Below are 24694 nucleotides of genomic sequence, written 5' to 3' on the forward strand. Positions count from 1 at the left end.
ATCTCTGTCTGTGATTCTCTTCTTGCATGTTTTGCATGTTGCATTTCGGTTTTTTGTTCAGTACTTCATGGTTTATGTACCTGAAAAAAATAACTCCTTGCAGCATTTGAGCATTTTTTGTTTTTTAAATCTGGTTAATTTGATTGGCTGTGCTACAGCTCACGCACACATACGTACGGAGTGTGGTTTGAATAAATGAATGAATGGAATTAATGGTGCACACTTTCTATATAATATGCATGTTAACTTTTAGATTTGGGGTGAAATATCAAGTCTTTTCAAGTAAACCGGTTCAAGTCCAATTCAAGTCCCAGGTCACTGGTGTAAAAGTCCAAGTCAAGTCACAAGTCTTAGAACATTTTTTCAAGTCAAGTCTAAAGTCATGAAGTCATGTGACTCGAGTCCAAGTCATGTGACTCGAGTCCACACCTCTGGTGTTGAATCAGTGCTCATTTACTTGTTAATACTAGCTCTGTTTCCACAAATCCACACATCTTAACTGATCTCAGATCGGTTTGGCTGACTGCTGGTCGGTGTAGGTTTCATATCCCAAATCCTTCATCCTGCATTACTGACCCATGCAATGGGAGATAAACGCAATACCAGGGATCCCACTTGAGATATTGATTGCTAAAAACAATAAGTAAACAAAATTAAGCAATTGGCATACATATTAAAAAGGTGCAACACATTTAGTTCTTGTAATTACTGTTTGTTAAATGTTCAGTTTAACAAAGCACCTACCAGTAAAGTATGCTCAGTAGATTGAATAAAATCACGCACCTCGCTAAAACACCAGGACTGATGGAAGCCAGATTTAGGGTGGCTTGCAAAAGTATTTGGCCCTGTATTTATCCCTGATCTGTCTGCTGTGTTCTTTGGACTTCATGGTGTTGTTGCTCCCAATATTCTCTTAGACAACCTCTGAGGCCGTCACAGAGCAGCTGTATTTGTACTGACATTAGATTACACACAGGTGTAGGGCTGGTCGATTATGGCAAAAATGATAATCACGATTATTTTCACTGAAATTGAGATCTCGATTATTTGACGATATTTATTTAACAATAACAATGTGTTGAATAATGACTTTAAAAAATAATATAAAATAGTGCAAATACTGATAACAGTGCAAATGTTTGCAATATAAGAAATAAATGTAAACATCTGTGTTTAGTGAACTTTGCAGTGTTGCTCTGTGGTGCAGCTATGACACTGTAGCAAAGTTTACACACTGTGTCTACTTGATCCACGTCTGACTCATGAACCCATAATGTTTCCACACCACTCAAGTTTTTTTACCTCTTTTCAACCAACAGCAGTCACTCTCCTCTCCAAATAACTTCTGCTCAGCTTTCCGAGCTTCCCTCGGGTCCTCTTAATCAGCGGTCCCCAACCCCCGGGCCTCGGACCGGTACCGGTCCGTGAGTCGTTTGGTACCGGGCCGCGAGAGTTGAGGCTCAGGTGTGAAATGTATAGTTTTCAGGGTTTTTATCGGTTTTCAACGTTATTTTGTTATCGTTTTTATCGTTTACTCTGTTTTCCTGGGTCTTTTCACGTGTGTTATGAATAAATTTTCTTTTTTCCGGTACCGGTACCAGTTTTATTTTGTTGTATTTATCCGCGACACCTTAAAGTCCATGAAAATATTGTCGGGCATAAACCGGTCCGTGGCACAAAAAAGGTTGGAGACCTCTGCTCTTCATTGTTGTGACACGTGTTCAAAATGCAGAGAGGTGCGCTCGATTTGCCACACGGAGCAGCGCGAGAGTAAAGCACGAGGGAGGGGCTAATAATCGGCTCAGTCATTTTTAATGATCGTTGAAAGCCCAGATCGTAATCGAGATTAAAATTTGATTAATTGAACAGCCCTACACAGGTGACTCTATTTAGTCATTAGCACTCATCAGGCAACGTCTATGGGCGACTGACTGCACGCAGACCAAAGGGGGCTGAATAATTACGCACACCCCACTTTGCAGTTATTTATTTGTAACAAATGTTTGGAATCATGTCTGATTTTCGTTCCACTTCTCACGTGTTCACCACTTTGTGTTGGTCTTTCACCTGGAATTCCAATAAAATTGATTCATGTTTGTGGCTGTAATGTAACTGTGTAATGTAATGGGGCCGAATACTTTTGTAAGCCACTGTAATGGTAGCTTTTGTTCTGGAGTCTGAGTTTGTCCTGCTTATTGAAACAGGTGAAAGTAGGATAAACTTTTTCTTATATCTGCGCTCTGACCCTGGTTGTTGCAGCGACCTACATACTGTGAGCTGAGCAGGTGAGAATGGAAGTGTGTGTGTGTGTGTGTGTGTGTGTGTGTGTGTGTGTGTGTGTGTGTGAGTGAGTGTGTGTGTGCATGTGTGTGAGTGTAGAGGATGCAAAGACTCTCTGCAGTGTCTCATACATCATGGCTGATGTGTGCTAAGGATGGATGGCTGGAGGTGTGTGCAGTTTATTTCTAGGAGCCCTACCTATGGAATCGAGCCAACACACACTTACAGGTTGCTTCTGCAGTGCTGTATTTGCTTTGGTCCCAGAGGCTGGCTGCAGCCTCACAAAGTCACCAGAAAACTTTGTAAAGTCAAACTTTATGTGAAGTGTCCCATATATGGGAGTGAGAACACAGTAGACCTAATTGCTGCATCACAAAAAAATGTACAGAACATGAGGGAAAAAAACAAACAGTGCCTCTGATTGTCTTTTCTATACTTTTACAGCAAAGAGATGACAGGAAATGATAGAAGGTGGTTATCGAATAATCAAGACCCAGGTTTTATTTTTGTATTTAAACATTTTTAGGAAACATGTACACTGTGTCATCTGTGTCTCTTACTTTTTCCTGCCTGCATCTCTGTTTCTTTGTACTCTCTTCTGTGTCATTCTTCTACTTGTACTCCAGTTTGATGTGAGGCAGCAGTGCTGCACTGTTGTAATTACAGAGGTATTTGGGATGATGCCAAGAATCACTGGCTACTCCTGTGGCTGTATGTTTCCTTGGTGTATTAGTGCTGTCAGTGAAATGTTGGCAGGGGTTGCATGGTTAAAGTCAAAACCCAACAAATCCTGTTGGCAGTTGTGAATTAATGTGGTCATGCTGGGGCCAGCAGGATGAGATGCTGTCACAGCATGCAGCAGTGTTGCGTCGGCAGGAAATCCAGTGACTTCTAATGCTGTGTTCACTTGCGATATATCAAAAACAATTAAAGCAGCCACCAGACGACCACTGATCCATTTAAACTGCTCTATGGTGATTTCACATCTTGTTTAAAGGTACAATTGTGTAACCTTTCATCAATCTGAGCAGGCTACACATCTACATTTAATTCTCAGTTACTGATACCTGTCAGTAAATGTTTTATATTCAGCAAAATGCTTCAATATGTGTTTTAGTGTCACAAAACTGAATAAATGCAACTGGGGAACAAGGCAGGAAAGGAAAAGGAGAAGTACAATGAAATACTTTCTCCTGGGAGCATTATTTTTAAGAAAAGTGTTCTGTGTAATATATTTAAGACCTTACTTTTTTGAGCCAATGATCCCAACACTGATAACAACAAAGTGGGGAAATACGTCTAAAAGGCACATTTGACCACACAGCATGCAATTAATTTGCACAGATATAATCTCTTTGATATGCTGCTTAGAAGCGGTGTTGACTCTAAAAGTGGAGCCAGTGAAAACCCAGTGAGAATTAATAAGAGAATTGATAAGGAATCAAATCTATTAGTGATATTGATCGATGGAATTGGAATCGCTACATTCTTGCTAATTCTCATCCCTACATGTCAGTGTTATGGTCTGCGGCTGCTTTGCTGCTTCAGGACTTGGATTACTTGCCTTAATTGATGGAATCATGAATTCTGCTCTCTACCAGAAAATCACGAAGGAGAATGTCAATCCATCACTTCATCACCTGAACCTCAGTACAGCTGGACAATAATTTGAAACACACTAGAAATTCCATCTTTGAATGGCTCAAAAAACAAAAGAAACAAACAAAACATAATCAAGGTTTTGCAGTGTGTTCGTCAAAGTTTGGACTAAAATTCAATTGAAATGTTTTGGTATGACCTTAAACAGGCCGTTCACCGTGAAACCCTTTAATGTGGCTGAATTAAAACAATTTTGCAAGGAAGAGTGGCCAGAATTCCTCCACAGTCACGCAAAAGACAGTGTCAGTTATTGCAAATGCTTAATTGCAGTCAACTTTTCAGTTGTAGTAGACCTGGCATGGACATAGTAAGAGCTACCATCCCCTCTCTATCACCAGAGCTAGTAAGAGCTACCATCTATAGACACAGTGCATGCTCTACACTGCTTTCCCCTCCTGAGTCGCTTCACCGTCCGCCAGAATCTTTTCTCAGCAGTACGAAAGATTTGGTTCAGGGTTACCACCATGACAGGCACCAACCACCTTGGGGCTGTTGCTCAGTGCAGCAACTTTAGCAATGGAGATGCCTTCAGACTCAGTGTGCTGTCAAAGCTCTGTCGAAGAGTGTAAAATCAAACCGGGCCTTGGCAAGGCATTCCCAGCACATCCTCAGCTTTAGCCTCAGAAAGGGCATTTTCACTGCAGCTTGGCTAGTGAACATTAGCATCAATCAAGGGTTAAAGTGGGATTTAGCAGGTGGGGGACCCTGAGATCTGTGTAGTGGATCAGCATAGGGAAAAGAATCACAACTCGTAATAATTTCTAATGTGAGCTCCAGTAGGTTTTCTTAGTGTACGTGATGTGATCAGCTGACCTGCTTCTCTTTGTAGATTCACACTGAATTCAACAAGCAGTACACAGTTTGACAGGCTGATGTAGTATCCCCTACAGGACACTACACTGTTAATACTGTTGTTATACAAGTCAGTATACAGTTGGTATAAAGCTGGGATTCAGTGACAGCAAATTCATCGCTGCTACACTTAGTGTAACCTAACTCATGAGCACCTAATGCACCAGTCCAACACAGTGCTCTACTGGGACAAAACTACCAGTATTTTCATGCAATATTTGAATAACACAAAGTTAGTTTAGCTTCGTTTGTTTGGTAGGACGTTTCACAACAAGAAAATACATAATTTATTAAAACACATCATATGTGGTTTAAATTATAACATTACGTGTAAGCTTTACCTTTAATACTAACCTCTCTTCTTCCTGTCCTGTCTGACTTTCTACATCTTTGTCCATCTTTGGGTGAAGTTAGCGCACACACTGCTCTGTCGCTGGAGCAGTCGGACCTTTAGCAACAAACTGCACACAGACAGTTTGTGTGTTTGCTGATGTTTCTCTGAGCTGATAGAATTATTGATTTTGAAATTACCTACCACTTAAAAACGTCAATCCCTTCATGCTTCCTTGTCACCTGCGCTTCTTCTTGCCCACTTTAACTCCTGAGCATAAACGCTATAAATGATTTATATAATTGAACTTAAAGCAACAAGTCGGTTTTGAAAATGTAAGGAGTAGAAAGTGCAAATAATTGTTAAACATGTATGAAGAAAAATAAATACTCAAGTAAAGTACAAATACCTGAAAATTCTACTTAAGTACAGTAACTGAGATTTAGTATTTCGTTACCTCCAACCTCTGGTGTCCAAGGCCTCTGCAATGGTTGAAGACACACAATAACTCTGTCTCACCGACTCTGGAATAATACATCCTGCATTCTTCATTCTGTATACATCTATTTTGTTTGTGGCAGTGATATCTTAGATTCCATAAAAATATCAATTTACAACTAGTGTAACCAAATTAGTCACTCAAAGAATTAATAGACTCAATATGTAAAAGATAAGAATGATCATTTCATTTATTCTGGACACTATCTGCTGGAGAGTGAAGTGTTTCACTCTATTTTCTCTTCCCTCCTGCTTTTCTCCTATTACATCATCATTAATGCTTTCCCCTCCTCCACACTCGCTGTCTTCCTCTGTGCCAAGCTTTTAAACCCTCCTCCGCTGACCTTCCCACTATCAGTGCGTGTGTCTTTCTTTTAAATAACTGATATTAAAACTGGATGTATGGACAGAACTGCACACACACAAAACACACACACATACACCCTGCAACAATATATATATACAGTACTTCAGAAGGCTGTTGTGACACTTATGTCTCAGGCACTGATTTTCATTGTGAGTGTTGATGACAGATACATGCAGACGCAGTTCTTCAGGAAATGAAGAAGCAGGTTGACTCTTGGCTAAAGAATGCAACCACACACGTGCTGCTCTGTGACATGAGGTAGGCAGTGTCAACAAAATAGATCTTCAAAATAAAAACAGGCAAAATGTTTTTTCAAAATGGTGAATATTATATGAGCAAAGAACAATGCTAACATTTTTAAGGTAATTTAAAGGGAAACATGGTGTCCCTGAATGAATCAGCCTTTCTGTGGCCCATATTTTACATTAGAAATTAATGACAGACCAACAGACTGCTCACATATTCAGTCTAACACATACCTACACATCCAAGTTTCATGGAGTCTTTTTCAAGCATTGTGATGACAACCTATCCATATCCATTATCTAATTCAATTCAATTCAATTCAATGTTATTTATATAGCGCCAAATCACAACAAAAGTCGCCTCAAGGCGCTTCATAGATACAGAGAAAACCCCAACAATCATATGACCCCCTATGAGCAGCACTTTGGCGACAGTGGGAAGAAAAAACTCCCTTTTAACAGGAAGAAACCTCCAGCAGAACCAGGCTCAGGGAGGGGCGGGGCCATCTGCTGTGATTGGTTGGGCTGAGAGAAGGAAGACAGGATAAAGACATGCTGTGGAAGAGAGACAGAGGTTAATAACAGATATGATTCAATACAGAGAGGTCTGTTAACACATAGTGAGTGAGAAAGGTGACTGGAAAGGAAAAACTCAATGCATCATGGGAATCCCCCGGCAGCCTACATCTATTGCAGCATAACTAAGGGAGGATTCAGGGTCACCTGGTCCAGCCCTAACTATATGCTTTAGCAAAAAGGAAAGTTTTATCTGACATTTGTTATCTCATTAACTCCTTTCCACTAAATCTTTTATTGCATTATTATTATTATTATTATTATTATTATTATTATTATTATATTATTCATTTACAGCTGGGATGTATGTGACATATATGCTGATTATAGAAACTTTTGAATTCAAAATGATCTATGCACTTTGCCCTGCGACAGACTGGCGCTCTGTCCAGGGTGTGGTCTGCCTCTCACCCTATGGAAGCTGGGCTAAGCCCGAGCTCCTCCTGGGAACTGAATAAGCAGAGTGGATGGATGAATGGTGAAGTCAATGGCTGTTCTTATGGATGTTTCCAGGGTTTTGTTCCTTCATTCATCTATACTTCTCTCTGATTCTCCGTCTTATGTCATAGAGGGATTAGTCATTATTGTACAGTCTTTTCCTCACCAAGCTTTATGTACCTTTGGACTAAAAACATCTCTCTCTCTCTATTCCAGTGAAATTTACCTTTTCTGTTTATGCTAAATAAGCTCTTGTGTCAGGCAGCGTAGCAGTTCAGCTCGAAGTTGCTTTTGAGAGGCTGTGTGATATTTACTGACCAAGCACTGATGTGTGTTTGTGTGTGTGCACATTTCTGAAATAATCAGCCACCCCTGAAACTCTATTCAGTGTGCATACTGAATAGAGTTGGCTGTGGCTCAAGAGATAGAGCAGGAAACTGACCGGAAGGTTGGTGTTTTGATTCCTGGCTGCTCCAGTCTGCATGCAAAAATATCCTTGTACAAGATACTGAACCCAGAGTTGCTCCTGATGTGTTCACAACAGTGTGAATAGAAATAAACTGCTTATTATATGGCACTTTTCTACTCAGAGTGCTTTATGTAACATGCCTCATTCACCCATTCACTCACACAGGCATACAAGCGCTTTATGTATGTCAAAGTGTTCCTCTGTCACACTTCTCCATGTCCTCCTTCACTACACCCATGAATCTTCTCCGCGGCCTCTTTTTTCCTTCTCTCTGGCAGCTTCATATTCAATATCCTTTGCCTATTATATCCACCTTTCCTTCTCTGCACATGACCAAACCACCTCAGCCTTGTCTATCTATCTCCCTTCATATGTTGTCCATCCTGGTCGCACCTCTATCCTGTCTTTTTATCAGTGCCACCCTCTCTGTCTATTCCTTCACTTTTCCACTTGCTTCTCTCTCATTCACACACAAAATATTTAAAGGGAGACTGGGAACAAAATCAAACTGGATATCTAAAGTGGGTAATGTGAAAAATGATGCAGCAGGCTAGTCCATTTTGCTAAAATGTCACTGCAGTAGCTCAAAATAGTACTCAGTAGTTTTCATGGCCTCCATGTGCTTGTGTACATGCTTGACAGCATCAGGGCATGCAATAATATGAGTGATTTGGTCGCCTCCCAGGTTTGGACCAGGGAATCACTAAGCTCCTAGACAGGATGAGGTGCAATGTGATGCCATTGGGTGGAAATGAAACCTGATGTGTTCTATTGGATTTTGGTCAGTGTAAGTGCAAGAGTGGGGGCCAGTCAGTGGTATTCAATTCAATTCAATTCAATTCAATTTTATTTATATAGCGCCAAATCACAACAAAAGTCGCCTCAAGGCGCTTCATAGATACAGAGAAAAGCCCAACAATCATATGACCCCCTATGAGCAAGCACTTTGGCGACAGTGGGAAGGAAAAACTCCCTTTTAACAGGAAGAAACCTCCAGCAGAACCAGGCTCAGGGAGGGGCGGGGCCATCTGCTGTGATTGGTTGGGGTGAGAGAAGGAAGACAGGATAAAGACATGCTGTGGAAGAGAGACAGAGGTTAATAACAGATATGATTCAATGCAGAGAGGTCTGTTAACACATAGTGAGTGAGAAAGGTGACTGGAAAGGAAAAACTCAATGCATCATGGGAATCCCCCGGCAGCCTACATCTATTGCAGCATAACTAAGGGAGGATTCAGGGTCACCTGGTCCAGCCCTAACTATATGCTTTAGCAAAAAGGAAAGTTTGAAGCCTAATCTTAAAAGTAGAGATAGTGTCTGTCTCCTGAATCCAAACTGGAAGCTGGTTCCACAGAAGAGGGGCCTGAAAACTGAAGGCTCTCCCTCCCATTCTACTTTTAAATACTCTAGGAACAACAAGTAGGCCTGCAGAGCGGGAGCGAAGTGCTCTAATAGGGTGATATGGTACTACAAGGTCATTAAGATAAGATGGGGCCTGATTATTTAAGACCTTGTATGTGAGGAGCAGGATTTTGAATTCTGGATTTAACAGGAAGCCAAAACAGGAGAAATCTGCTCTCTCTTTCTCGTCCCTGTCAGGACTCTTGCTGCAGCATTTTGGATTAGCTGAAGGCTTTTCAGGGAGTTTTTTGGACATCCTGATAATAAGGAACTGCCTTCAGGAACTGCCTGCACACTCTTGCCACGTGGGGATTGTAATGTAACGGTGAACCCAGGACCTACTGCACCAGGTTAGGTTTGACAATAGGTCCAAGTATTGGACAAACAATGTTCTCCACGGCTTCTCCGGACCCTTTCACATCTATCACAAACCTGCACTCATCTGTAAAAACCACAGCACCTGACCTTCTGATGTCACCGTGTCTCCGGCTGTATTCACGTTTAGAAGCAGTGCTGAGCTCGACTCCTTCTTCTGCCCATCACTAATCTATCCAACCATTGTGGAGTTGTCAGAATATTTCTGCAGCATGATTCAGAGTTGTACTGAAAGTCAGAGGTGTACGTACAAGGTGAAAAGGTGCTTTCTGTACAGCCTGTCTGTAATAAATGAAATCGTGGAAATGTTCAATGACATGTTTTGCAAAGAGAGATCATAAATATACATTTATGATCCTTTTAATATTTTCAAAAGATAGACTATCCCCCCCCCCCCAAAAAAAAATAAAAAAATCCTTGCTGAAGTAGAATCAGAATCAGAAACTTTATTGTCATTGTCACAGGTACAACGAAATTAAGAATGTTCCCCGATCATTGCATCATCCCTAGCAATATCAAAATATAAATAAAACAATAAAATTCAATAAATAAAATAGATAGAATACTTAAAATACTAATAAGACGTAACAGTAAAACATTCACATACATTTCCACATACATGCTTCAGACCGTGCATAGATTAACACAAGAGTGGCGTGATGGACATTTTTTTTGTAGTATTCAGATGTGTTATTGCAGTTGGATAACAGCTGTGTTTGAGTCTATTAGTCCTTGCGCTGATTGCCCTGTACCGTCTGCCTGAGGGCAGCAGTTCAAACAGGGAGTGGCCAGGATGTGAGGTGTCTTTTATGATGTTTTGGGCCTTTTTAAAACAGTGGATGTTGTGTAGAACTTCCAGTGTGGGGAGAGGGCAGCCAGTGATCTTTTGGGCGGTGTTAATGATCCCTTGGAGTGCTTTCCTCTGAGCCCCTGTGCAGCTAGTGTACCAAATACATATGCAGTAGGTTAGAACACTCTCACTCTCAAGTAGTAGTAAAACTGTGTAAAATAGTTGTTTAAATCCCTTTTAGAGGGTGCACCTCTGTCACAGGGCTACCACAGACAGAGAGACGACTACAGAGTTCATTTGATATTAAAATCTGATTACAGAGACTTCAGTGAGTGGTAGGATCAAACTCTGAGTTGTGTTTGTTGGGGGGGCAGCACTAACCACTCCATCGCTGTGCTGTCCAGTTACTTAATACAAATTCAAAATGCGGCAGTGAAAGAAGTGCAACCAAGCGTGATTAGTTAGGCTGTTCAAGTTGCTCACTTTTGGATTTAAGGCTGTGGAAACTTCTTTTCTTATGTTTTCATGAGTGGCCAATAGAAAAGTACAGCTTAAGGCAATTCCACATTCTTCTTGAAATATCATAAAGGCACAGATGTTGCTTGCAACTCAGTCCCTCAGTGTTTGTCCATTGATTCTGCAGGTCTCTCTTCCTCTCTCCATAAAAGGCTGGAATGCAAACTGCAGCTGACAGATACCAGATCTTTTCATGTGGGGAACACTTTGTGTGTCTCAGCTATTATAATGTCACTAAGGCATGATTCAAGTTAATGATAGCCATAGAGCACGTCTAAGTTATCTTCCAGTTTCTGCTGTGTGCACGTGTGTGGGCAGGAGGGATTGTATGTGTCAGACATTAGCTAGAAGTGTTATTAGGCGGTATTCCAGTTTCCTGTGAACCTTATATGGCTTGTGTGTGTGAGAGAGTGTGATGTAGTATGATTTGGTTTCAGCTCACATATCAAATGAAGCAGAAACAAGATTCAGAGTGACTGATGGATCCCAGAGCCAGCATTTGTAAACTACAGTCTTCTTCATTCTTCATGTTAGATTCAGAGCTCCCGTGTGCTTATTTCAGTTTCACCTATAAAAATATATTTTGCATATGTGGAATAGTAGCCAGGGAGTAGCCCTCAACACTGCCCTCAGCAGCATCGGTAAGCTGCAGCCAGAGAAAAACACTGCAGCAAGCAGTTCATCAGAAACCTCCCCTGAGGGAGGCATTCCCTTTTACAGCCACACGGTGCTTTTCTGTGCTGCTACTGCTGGAAAGCCCTGATAAATAATGAAACAACAGAAGAACCCTTTGGTCCATGTTATCTTTGTTGATTTAGAAAAGAACCTTTAAATCAACTACCCACAAGTGCAGCCACTTGGCAGGTAATTTCAAATGCAGCGTTTCTATCAGCTCAACAAACACACAGTCTGCTTGTGCAGTTAGCCTCACGGTGTGTTGCAGCTAAAGGTCCAGCTGCTGTAATTGACAGGGAGAGTAAAGAAAGAGAGCTAGCTTCACTCAGAGATGGAGAAAGATAAGAAAGAAGGACAGGAGAGGAAGAAGAGAGGTTAGATTTAAAGGGAATGGTGCTCAGTGGTATTTGATCAACGTGAAATAGCTTGCATCGAAGTCCTCGTGCTTTTAAATCAGATATTGGGTTTGTACATGTGACGTTATGTTTTTCACATTGTGATGATTCTAGGGCCCCAGAGATGTGGAAGGTGCACAGACCAAAGGCTTAGGATGCTCAGACTCTGGTGGAGTGGGGCTCACTGTCTCAGGACTCATTGTCTCAGGACTCGTGGGCTCTGGTACAGGCAGTGCAGCAGTGTCAGCCAAAGAACTACTGGCTCATGTGGCCTGAGTGACACTCAGGAAACTCAGGCTGCAAGGAAATGTCTGAAAACTGGGCCTCAGGCAGCACCCTCTCAGGACACTTGGGACACCAAAGCTGAGCCTTTCCAGTGGAGCATACAATACCCTCAGAGAGATGTTGCAGCAACTCTGGGCAGGGACATTAGCTGGGTGCTCAGCTGTCTCCTTCCATGACTGTGCAGGACACACTTAAGCTACTTCGTACTCCTCGGCTGTCTCCTCAGGTGACCAGGGCTGTGCAGGTAGACCGGCCGGCCCATCACCCTTGGAACAGGGATGGGTGCAGGGACAGGCTGGGTGCTAGCTGTCCTCACTCTGGAAACAGAGATTGGTGCAGAGTCCTGACGGCTCTCACCCAGAAAACAGGGATAAGTGTAGGGACAGGCTGGGTCCTGGCCACCCCCACCCTGGGAACAGGGAAGGGTGAAACAAGAATCTCAAGGAATCAAAGACTCCATGTTTGCACAGTTTTTAACAGGACAGGCTTAAAAGCCCTCATGTTTTTTCAGTTATTAGTCTTTAAATAAACCAGTTTGGAAAAGCAAGCAGGGAAACATTAGCAGCCTCTGGGAGGACCATGTCAGCAACAAACACTTTAACCATGGCACACTGGACTTCCTCTGAACATTGGCTGCCGAAGTCAAACAGAAAAAGCAGGAAATGTCAGGAACTGGGCCTTGGAAAAAACATAGTCCTTTAGAAAGTAATTGTTTTCTGTATTGATCTACGCATTTATTACCCACTCAGTCAGCTAAGCAATGATCTCCTCAAGTTCCTCAAGAAAACATGAGTCAGCGGAGCACATGTTTGGTCCCATCCTTCTGTCATATAACTGTTGTGTGGCAGACAGAAAGAGGACCCTAATGCCAGACATGTAAGACACACTGGACTAAAACCTTTATTACGTTGTGTTACATGAAAAAGAACAGTGAGACTCAGACAATATATACACACACTGGGTATTTAGGGAGGAACTCGACAGAACTAAATAGCAACCACAGAAGCAGACATGGGGACACAAATGGAGAGACAGAAAGATAAACAAACATGGAGGCAAGCCTGACTTCCCACAGGAGACAGAGGAAAAAACACAGAGATAAGATATATGTAGACATATAAAACATATAGACATCAAACCTCTGAGGCACCAGGAAACAATATAACTGAAGGGAAAACAGAACTTGAAGACAAATCACGTCTTAACTTAAAAGGAATAAATCACAAGTCCCCAACAAAAACTCAGAACACTGATCAAAGACCCGAATAATGACATCATTGGTTTTGTACTGGTAGATAAATACAATTACAGTGTCACAAAATAACAATAAAACTTTGCCTGTTCTCTTGAGATTATTCGGATTAGAGATGGAAATCCCAGTAGTCCAGTTTCAGTGTGCCGGCCCATTGAGCCTGTCATGATGACCCCGTCGGTGACCCAGCGTTTTGAGTCTATTGTTATTTTCTAGTTTATTCTGATTTTGTATTTGTTCTTTGGGTTTGGTTCTCGTGTTTTATTTTCCCTACCTGTGTTTTCCTCCTGTGCTCTGTTTGTCTTGTGAAACAGTCTGTGAGTTTCCTGTTTTACTTTGAAGGTTTGTATCTAATTAGGTTCAGCTGTGTTCCCCTCTGGTGTGTCATCCCTCATTACCTTGTGTGTATTTATAGTGTGTGTCTGCCTGTGTTCCTCGTCGCGTCGTCTGTGTAACCCGGTGTAAATTCTGCGTCTCTCTGCCCGACATTCTCTGTGCACTTTTGCTCCTCATCCCTTGTGTGTTTGGTTTCAGGTTAGTTCTTTAGTTTTCTCCAGTTTAGGTTTTGTTAACTCCCCGCTCTGCTCTTCCTGTTTCTGCCACTTTGTCACTCGTGTAAATAAAGCTCACTCGCACCCCAGCCAGTACCTGCATTTTGTGTTTGTGTTTCTAAAGTAGAACCATTGTAGAACCATCATTACTTTTTGCCTCATCTTTATGTTCTACTAAGAGAAGCTTTGTGTAATACAAGAGAAAGATCCTCATTAGCACAGGGATTTGTGTTGGCATGTAGGACTGTATCCTATAGCTTTATATTGTTAAACGGTAATTCAATTCAATTCAATTCAATTTTATTTATATAGCGCCAAATCACAACAAAAGTCGCCTCGAGGCGCTTCATAGATACAGAGAAAAACCCAACAATCATATGACCCCCTATGAGCAGCACTTTGGCGACAGTGGGAAGGAAAAACTCCCTTTTAACAGGAAGAAACCTCCAGCAGAACCAGGCTCAGGGAGGGGCGGGGCCATCTGCTGTGATTGGTTGGGGTATAGCATAACTAAGGGAGGATTCAGGGTCACCTGGTCCAGCCCTAACTATATGCTTTAGCAAAAAGGAAAGTTTGAAGCCTAATCTTGAAAGTAGAGATAGTGTCTGTCTCCTGAATCCAAACTGGAAGCTGGTTCCACAGAAGAGGGGCCTGAAAACTGAAGGCTCTTCCTCCCATTCTACTTTTAAATACTCTAGGAACAACAAGTAGGCCTGCAGAGCGAGAGCGAAGTGCTCTAATAGGGTGATATGGTACTACAAGGTCATTAAGATAAGATGGCCTGATTATTTAAGACCTTGTATGTGAGGAGCAGGATTTTGAATTCTGGATTTAACAGGAAGCCAAAACAGGAGAAATCTGCTCTCTCTTTCTCGTCCCTGTCAGGACTCTTGCTGCAGCATTTTGGATTAACTGAAGGCTTTTCAGTGGAATAATGGAATTGGAATCTCTAAATTCTCATCCGTTCCTGTCCCTAATGGAGATATCGTTTTACATTCACTCAATTTATAGTTTTTAATTAGATCCCTAATCCCTGAATACAGATTAAAGGTCAATAATAAATGTAATAAAAATCAGAATAACACACAGCAGAGTGTGAAAAATCTGTCCTGATATAATGAGACCTACTGCAGCAAGTGATTACTGACATCATCTTTACTGATTTAAATAAAAGGAAGCTAAAGTTGATATCATTGATCTCGATTATATCTCATTTGGACAAAGATACGCAAAAACCTCAAACACACACAAACACACAGACACACGAACACACAAACACACAAACACACACTGTTCATTTTTGCATGGCATGGGAGCACCGCAGTGAGTGGGCGAACTAGGCTGTCCTCTGGTGAGAGAAGGAGAGAAGAGTGAGTGTGTGGGAGTCAGAGAGAGCAGGAGGAGAAGAGGGCTGACTCAGATCTAGAAAAGAATTTGATGTCAAAATGAGCTTTAAGCTGATATATGTGTATTCGCAGTGTGTTTTTGCAATAAGTGGAAGCAATAAGACAGCGATCATATAATTTTTTACATGATATGTGTTAGTGCGTGGACAGGTGCTCATGTGGCAAAATTTAGACTGTTTAATGTGTCTTCTGTACACACAGAGTTGGAAGCTACCAGATGACTTGGGTTAAAATTACAACATACGAGAAGGCCGAGGTCTTGAGGTGACTGTAGTTGTGATTTGGCGCTGCATAAAGAAAGCTGAAAAATTGAATTTCCTTACAACTTTGCCATCAGTGTCGTTAAAACCAAAAAGCAGTAAAAGACTCAGATAAGCATTCGAAACTTACCTTGTCAGCCAACGTCTGGAATGTTCAAAACAACCAGGCATCAGCTTAAAAGCAACGTGAGACAAGCAAGTCACTTCCAGTGTGGGATGTGACAGACAATCTGCTGATTAGATTTAATTTGCAGCAAAAAACTGTGTCCGTATAATCCAAACAGAACACGATCAGATTTCTGTTTATTCTGTGACATCTGGATTTATCTAGGAATACAAAACCAATGAAACAAAACAGTCACTGTGTTCAAAAAAGTAAAATCACGGAACAAACAAGGAAAATATCAGGTCCAAAGTCTTAACTGAAACAATAAAAATTGGCTGTTTAAAAATCTTTATCATTTCAACATCATTCCCACAGATAACAAAAAGCTTCAGCAATTGTTTTTCGTAACAATGTGAGAGTGTTAAAAACCGAACTTTCTAATTTATATATTCATACAGTGCTTAACAAATTTATTAGAACACCTATCATGAAAACAAAAAAACACAGAATATTTAAAAGTCTGTTAATATGTCATAAACTAATTTTTTATTTATTAAGCAAATGACAAGCTGAATTTACATTTTATTCCTAAATTTGAGCTCAGAATTTAATCAAGCACGGTACTCAAACACTAAAACTAATTTTTCTATTCAGGAATGCTTATTTTTTCACAGTATTAAAATGGCAATAGTAGAGTAACAAAGCAGAAACAAAATAATTTGTTAATTTCTATGTTATTACCATCCAAGAATGCAAGAAATTAATAATGTGGTAATTTCTTAGTTATTATCACTCAATTAACTCTGGGAATTGCTGTGGAATAAGCAGGAAGCAGGATGGATAAGCAGGAATACGAAGGAAACAGTTTCTATTTAATGACATATTAATAACTATGTTAATAACCTTTTAAAATATAAACTTTAAAATAAATAAACTTTGTTTTTTCTTGCCTGTTCCATTTGGATCTTTAGCCATCAGAATTGTTGTCTGGAGGCCAAGAAAGATGCCAAGTGGAGTTGCTTTACCAAGTGAAATTTTAATGAAATTTGCAGATTGTTTCGTTGGAGTTTAATAAACTCAGCCGTCTGCTCCTTGCTATCTAAAATATAGCAGGACACCAGAGTAGATTCTCGAGCTTCTCACACTTCTGATAATCAGCTGTCTGCTTGACGTTTATTCAGCTATTCAGCTATTCTGCTAGATGATGTTAATGCAGCACTACGGACGATACCTACAGCCACGATTACCGACAGCCACGATTACCGACACTAAGAAGCTGATCTACAATACGGCAGCAGTGATCAGTTACTACTGGCTACAAGTTGAACAGCCACAAGGGGCAGTACCCTCCATGGAGAAGGAGGCTAGAGGCTAAGATCAAGGTAGCACGGAGGGAGCCAACTATCGTAGAATAGAAATGCAGAAAGGCGCGATGAGGAAGGTGCCTAAGAAGTACAGGAAGCTGTCCATACCCCTTGGAAACTGCCAAGCCGCTTGAGGAGGTACACCAGAGAGATAGAAGGCAGGAGAATAAACCAGCTGTTCTCCATAGAACCAGCCAGGTTCCCAATAAGAGAACAGCACCACCAAGGCTGGAGACGGAGCAATACTCAGGGTCGACCCGAACAGAGTCCAGTAACCATCACAGTGGCAGATAGCCAAGAAAGGGTCTCCAGTATGAAGAGTTGGACAGCAACTGATCCTCAAGGACCCCCAGAAGGGACCGGTCCCCTCCAACTACCGACCAATAACCTGCCTCAGCACCACGTGGATGCTCCTGTCAGGCATCATAGTGGCTAAGATGAATAGGCACATGGGTCAATACATGAGCGAGGCACAGAAAGGGATGGGTAAGAATACCAGAGGTGCAAAACACCAGCTACTGGCAGACCAAGCAGTCACCTGAGACTGCAGGACCAGACTGACCAACCTGTGCACTGCCTGGATTGATTACAAGAAGGCCTATGACTCAATGCCCCACACCTGGGTCCTGGAATGCCTAGAACTATATAAGATCAACAGGACCCTAAGAGCCTTCATCAGGAACTCAATGGGGATGTGGCGAACAACACTAGAGGCCAACTCCAAGCCCATAGCACAAGTCACCATCAAGTGCGGGATATACCAAGGAGATGCTCTGTCCCCACTGCTGTTCTGCATAGGCCTTAACCCCCTCAGTGAGATCATTAACAAGACTGGCTACAGATACTGACTATACAGCAATGACATCAGGATGTCGTTCGGGCTGGAGTAGTGTAGTCGGATGGTAACAAAGAGAGGGAAGGTAGTCAGAACTGAGGGGATCGAGCTACCAGAAGGCAACATTGCAGACATAGAGGACAGTTACAAGTACCTGGGGATCCTGCAGGCAAATGGGAACCATGAAGAGGCCGCTAGGAAAGCTGCAACCACCAAGTACCTGCAGAGGGTCAGGCAAGTCCTGAGGAGTCAGCTGAACGGTAAGAACAAGATCCGGGCTATCAACACCTACGCCCTGCCCGTGATCAGGTACCCAGCTGGTATAATAAGTTGGCCAAAGGAGGAGACAGAAGCCATTGACATAAAGACAAGAAAGCTCCTTACCATGCATGGAGGATTTCACCCCAAGTCCAGCACCCTGAGGCTGTACGCTAAGCGGAAGGAAGAGGGCCGGGGACTGGTGAGTGTCAGCACCACAGTCCAGGATGAGACAACGAACATCCAAGAATACATTGGGAAGATGGCCCCAACTGACCGAGTGCTCAGTGAATACCTCAGGCAGCAGAAACCCAAGAAAGAGGAGGAAGAGGAGGAACCATCATGGAAGGACAGGCCCCTGCACGGTATGTACCACCGGCAGATAGAGGTGGTGGCTGATATCCAGAAATCCTACCAGTGGCTGGACAAAGCTGGACTGAAAGACAGCACAGAGGCACTAATCATGGCAGCACAAGAACAAGCTCTGAGCACAAGATCCATAGAGGCTGGGGTCTATCACACCAGGCAAGACCCCAGGTGCAGGCTGTGTAAAGATGCCCCAGAGACAATCCAGCACATAACAGCAGGGTGCAAGATGCTAGCAGGCAGGGCATACATGGAACGCCATAACCAAGTGGCCGACATAGTGTACAGAAACATCTGTGCCGAATATGGCCTAGAAGTTTCAAGGTCAAAATGGGAGATGCCCCCAAGGGTGGTGGAGAATGATCAAGCTAAGATCCTGTGGGACTTCCAGATACAGACGGACAAGTCCACAAAACATCTAGACTGCTTGGGCAAACTCCCAATGATTCCTGAAATATTCTCACGAGGGTATAGAGCTGGTCCAGTGTTCTGCGACTGGGACAAAACCTGCATTGTACCTCCTGCATCTGAGGTTCAACTAGCAGATGGACTCTTTTTTTCCCCCCAGCACCCTGGCATAGACTTTCCCAGGGAAGCTGAGAGGTGTGAGCCCCCTATAGTTAGAGCACACTCTCCAGTCCCCCGTCTTAAAGATGGGAACCACCAGCCTGGTTTGCCAATCCCGATGTACTGCTGGTGATCTCTATGAACCATTGTAGAGGCGTGTCAACCAGGACAACCCTACAACACCCAAAGCTTTTAGGAACCTCATCCACCACAGAGGCCCTGCTATCAAGAAGTTGTTTAACTGAAGCCAAATAAATTAAGGTGCCACTTACAGACATTACATCCCAGTCACACTGATAAACCACTTGAGTTTTTTCAGCGAAAATGTTCTGAATATTGCCGACAATCATCCCACTTTGTGAAAGCTCCTTCAGTAAACCAGCGAGCAAGGTTAGCATCAAACAAGGTGGCATACCAAATAGCTCAGTGCAAAAACCCTCACACCATAGCAGAGGAGCCTGACTTTGGCAACGACCTTAAAAAACAGCTGGTAGATAAACTCAAAGACAAACATTTTGCCTTACAATTTGATGAAGCAACAAAGACTGTTTGTTTATTGCTTATGTACGTTGTGACATGACAAAGTTCCTGTGTGAGGATCTACTTTTTTGTAAACATGTCAGAGACACAGACACATCTGCAAAACTATTCAAAATGCTGGCCTGCTTCCTGACTGAGAACGGGCTAAAGTGGGAGAACTGCATTGGTATTTGTAGCGATGGTGCACAGACCACGGCAGGGATGAGAAACCGGCTTCGGGCGCTCATCAAGAAGGTTTCGCCTAATGCTGAATGGACACACTGTGTTATACACAGAGAAGCACTGGCATCAAGGCACCTTTCCTATTTTTTCTAAGTAAGGTTATGACTGATATTGTAGGTGTAGTCAATTTTATAAAGACCAGACCACTAAAAACAAGAGTCTTCTCTGCTGTCTCAAGTCAAGTCAAGTCAAATCAAGTGCCTTTATTGTCATTCCAACCATGTGCAATGGTACAGTACACAGCAAAACGAGACCATGGTGCTACCTATGACATGTAACAGACAATCAACACAGGACTACACAAAGTGCAATGTGCAAAAAAAAAAAAAAAAGACAGAACAGAACAATAAAGACACAACCGCGCAAAATAACTGTGCAAAAGACTGAGCGTTGTGCAAAAAGTAACTTGGTGTATGAAGGTGTGCGTGTGTGTGATTGTGCAGATAAGTGCTTGGTATGAAGGTATTTGTGTGTGTGTCAGTGTTCAGGAGTCTGACAACTTGGGGGAAGAATCTGTTTCACAGTCTGGTAGTGAGGGCCTGAATACACCGGTACCTCTTGCCAGAAGGCAGCAGGGTGAAGAGTGTGTGTGAGGGGTGCGTGGGGTCCTCCATTAAGGCTTTGCAGAGGCAGCAGGTGTGATAAGTGTCTGTGATGGAGGGAAGAGAGGCTCCAATGATCTCCTCACCTGTTCTCATTATAAGTTGCAGAGTATTGCAATCTGATATGGTGCAGTTGCCACACCAGACAGTGATGCAGCTGCTCAGGATGCTCTCAGTAGTCCTTCCATAGAAGATGGTGAGAATGAATGACGGAAGATGGGCTTTCCTCAGCTTCCACAGGAAGTAGAGACGGCGTTAGGCTTTCTTAGTTATGGAGCAGGTGTTGAAGGACCAGGAGAGGTTCTCTGCCAGGTGAACACCAAGGAATTTGGTGCTCTTGACGACCTTCACAGAGGCTCCATTGATGTGAAATGGACAGTGATCTCGCTGTGCTCTCCTGAAGTTAACAGTCATCTCTTTTGTTTTGTCCACATTCAGACACAGGTTGTTGACTGTTTCCTGTTGTTGACTATATGTGATGAGATGGGAGCTGAACATCAAGCTGTTTTACAGTGAAGCAAGGTGGCCGTCATGAGGAAAAGTCTTGTCCCGACTTTTTGAGCTCAGAGAGCAGATGAGAATATTTTTGGAGCAGGAGCACAAGTCTGAAAATGTATTGATGAGAACGTTCTGGTGAAACTGGGCTACCTGAGTGGCATATTTGGAAAGCCAAACAAACTAAATCTACGGCTTCAAGGGAAAGATAAACACCTCCCTCAGGTCACAGGCAAGATCAGCTCTTTCACCCGAAAGCTTGCAATGTGGGACAGCAATCTTGATGAAGGAAATACTGATTTATTCGAGAATCTGCTTTAATTTGTTGACACTACTGGCTATGATGCCACCTCAGTGATTCCATGTATTAAGCAGCACATTTCAAAACTGATCGCATACTTCCCTGAAAACAGTTCCCAGTATGACTGGGTGAAAGATCCTTTCAATGCACAAGCTCCAACTGGTTTCAGCTATGCAGAGGAGGACCAGTTCATTGACATGACATCTGACTCCACTAAAAAAACAATGTTAATAAAATTATTCTTTGTTTTAAGTTGATCTCTATTTCTTTTTAGTTTTCTTTAATGTTAATGAGGATACAATGTTTTGCAGAGATGTACTTATAATAACAATTTGGGTAGACCGAAGCAGATATGACTCCTTCTTTAGCCTGATGACTCCCTTCACTTCCAGTGTCCACCATTTGGTTACAACATTGACAGGCACCAACCACTTTGCAGCCCTCAGCAATGGAGGTGACGAACATGGTACATAGGGACTCAGTTTCCCTGTTTTCCCTCGGAATGCTGTCAATGCTCTTCAGGAGGTGGGAGTCAAAGATCTCATGTACCGGGGCCTCTGCTAGGTATTCGCAGCGCACCCTCACAATACCTTTATGTGCGCCAAATCTGTGCACCCCCACCTAATCCAACTGACTGATCAGTTGACTGCTCAGCCTCTCTCTTTACCTGAGTGTCCACAACATATGGCAACAGATCTGATGATACAATGACAAAATCAATCATTGACCTGTGACCTAGGGTGTTGTGGTTCCTCCCAATCATACCCCTCTAGGTCTTACTGTCCCACAGAGCATTGAAGTCTCCCAGTAGGAGTCTCCAGGTGAAGCACCCTTGAACCCCCTGCTCAGGGACTCCAGTGGACTCTAGCCCACTGGGAAAATGCCAATGTGCAGGCAGCAGGCCGAGGGGATACCAAGATACCCACTCCAGCCTGCCGCCTCTCATCAAGGGCAACTCCTGACTGGGACAGAGTCCAGCCCCTCTCGAGGAGACTCCTTCCAGAAGGATGCACCAAGCTGTGCATTTAGCTTAACCCGATTTTATCTAGCCGGTACCTCTCAACTTCACACTATAGCTCAGGTTTCCCATCAGCAAGGTGACATTGCATGTCCCAGTCATCAGCCTTGGTGGCCAGGGATTGGGATTGGTCTGCCAGAGTCTCCACCCTTGGCCGCCGCCTAAAACACGCTGTGCCTGACCTCTACAGCTCCATTAAATCAATGATTTTAGCGTGTTAGAGAAGAAAAATGGTGGATTGGTGCAAATTGCATCCAGAACAGAAATTATACTGGGAATGCAATTTTGGTTGAACAAACATCTACACAGACGGCATGCTTAAACAGACAGACCAGAGCCTGAACTTCAGTAGATAAGCTGATGAGCAGTCAGGGTTGCAGGGTTGTCTCCATTTCCACCTGTACATGTTTCTACAGTAAGATCACCGTGGCAGTTGCTTTAAATTCTCTTTGGGCTGGTTTCCACATTTGCTTATTGTTGTTGCTTTGTGTTAATAAGTAAACACTAAAAGAAAGATGACATGTTTGCCCTTATTAGGACTGGGATTTTCTGTTGGTGTGTGGGAAACTGTAGCCTATAGTTTATATTGTTAAATGTAACTATGTGACAGTGCGTTCAGGTCATTTTATCGTTTAGTGTAACAAATAAATTTCTCTGGCAAGTAATAAAGCAGCATACTACATTACTTTTAAGAAAGGTCATGAATAATGTGTTTTACTTTTTTTGATTAATGACCCCAGCGATGCACAGCACAGCCCTGCTCCCTGGTGCCTTTGTTTTAAGCTCTCTGTCTTGACCCGCTGTTTTTCTTTCTATGTTTAGGATGATGAAGTGGTCTTACAATGCTCAGCTACAATCCACAAGGAGCAACAAAAACTTTGTCTTGCTGCTGAAGGCTTTGGGAACAGACTCTGCTTCCTCGAGTCCATTTCAAACTCCAAGGTACAGTATTGACATAAGTAATAATCCTTTATTTCACAAGAATAGCCAGATCACCATCAAATGAGTGGGGAAAAATGATTTCACTGAAGAAAAAAATCCAGAACGTGTTGGCTGTGCATGTAATGATGTGTCATGTTCATCAAACCCTGATCATCAGATCACAAACCAAAATGCTTTTGGAGAAGTTGCCTAATTAATTAAATGAGTGTCACAGCTTCCACAATAGCATTACAGCTTGAAAACTCATGCTCACTGACCTTTAAGAAAACTACTCTATACCTCAGAGTTTTCATAGCTCCATTCATGCTATATTTTATAGGATTCACGTGTTTACTAAGAATTGTGTGTGCACAAAGTCAGAGCGGTACTCATCATAGATTTAATAACGTCTCCTGTGCCACACAGGATAAACCGTGGCTCTTTTGGTGGTATAAAGGTGGCCAGGAGGTTTTAATTTAGATGTAAATTTATAGCTGTTTTCTTGTTGTTTCAGAATGTACCTCCAGATCTGTCAATCTGCACTTTTGTGCTGGAGCAGTCGCTGTCTGTACGAGCCCTGCAGGAGATGCTGGCCAACACCCAAGAGAAGGCGGATGGGGTGAGTGTGGGCATGCATACACACATCAGAGAAGAGAGTATTAATAAATGTACTGTAGGTGTTGTTCACATTAGGGTAAGATCTTCTAGGGCAGACCTAGGGTAAGGTCATCTCCCAGCAAGAAGGTTCCTGGTTTGAACCCCAGCTGGTCCTTTCTGTGTGGAGTTTTCAGGTTTTCCATGTGTCTGGGTGGCTCCTCTCCAAGTACTCCCTAAGCAGTGTAGGCAGACACAGGGGTGGACTACACAGTATTAGGGAGTTTCCTATCACAGTTCAAGACATTCATGTTAGGTTTGTTGGTGATTTCAAATTTGCTCACGGATGTAAGGAAGACAAAGTGTAAATTGTATAGACTAAAGCAGCCGTCCCCAACCACCAGTCCCTGAGTCGTTTGGTATCGTGTTGTAGTTGTGTGTCTTATTTTGAAAGAAATATTTACGCGTTAGTGTAGCGACCAGAGAGCGTTAAGGGGCAGAGAGTTACTCTCAATGTAGTTGGCACATTTCAGAAGGACACTGCTAATAAAGTAACACAATTACACAGTGAATTTGCGTTTATTATTATATTTACAAAATACTAGGGGTGCAATGATACACAAAATTCACGGTTCGGTTCGATATTTTTTCGATACAAAAAAAATGTTCATGCCTTTTTAATTTGTCATTTATTAAAATTATAAATATATATTTTAACTCAAAAGTACAGTTTTTAAATTTAATGTTGCTGAAACAACAAAATAAAAAATAAATCTATCTGATCGAGAAATCGCTCATCTTTGGAAAAGAGAGTTTATTACAGTTTATTACATGTGTCTTTCCAAAATAAAAGCTATACTATACGCTTCTTCTGGGCTATATTC

General features: G+C 42.4%; 2 protein-coding genes across 12 annotated transcripts in view; both read left to right on the forward strand.

Moving 5' to 3' along the window:
- The window catches only part of LOC146513300 (uncharacterized), a 39593-nt gene extending 16484 nt beyond the window's left edge, over positions 1–23109 (forward strand). The window contains exons 1-2 of one of the 6 annotated variants that reach the window (XR_014875707.1): positions 1–20298; positions 20342–23109. The exon at positions 1–20298 is cut by the window's left edge and continues 16484 nt beyond it. Coding sequence is in view for 5 of the 6 variants with exons in the window: in XM_085170386.1 (XP_085026512.1) it covers positions 17991–19250 (1260 nt within the window). In the remaining variant the exon portion in view is untranslated. The other 5 variants (XM_085170386.1, XM_085170385.1, XM_085170388.1 and 2 more) reach the window with 5 other exon arrangements.
- The window catches only part of ryr2a (ryanodine receptor 2a (cardiac)), a 292365-nt gene that overhangs the window by 29501 nt on the left and 238170 nt on the right, over positions 1–24694 (forward strand). For all 6 annotated transcript variants that reach the window (XM_085170363.1, XM_085170361.1, XM_085170365.1 and 3 more), the window contains exons 2-3: positions 23118–23237; positions 23731–23835. In XM_085170363.1, the coding sequence (XP_085026489.1) occupies positions 23118–23237; positions 23731–23835 (225 nt within the window). The remainder of the gene's footprint in view (positions 1–23117; positions 23238–23730; positions 23836–24694) is intronic.

Source organism: Neolamprologus multifasciatus, chromosome 8 (genome assembly GCF_963576455.1).
Source record: "Neolamprologus multifasciatus chromosome 8, fNeoMul1.2, whole genome shotgun sequence".
NCBI classification, from domain to species: Eukaryota; Metazoa; Chordata; class Actinopteri; order Cichliformes; family Cichlidae; genus Neolamprologus; species Neolamprologus multifasciatus.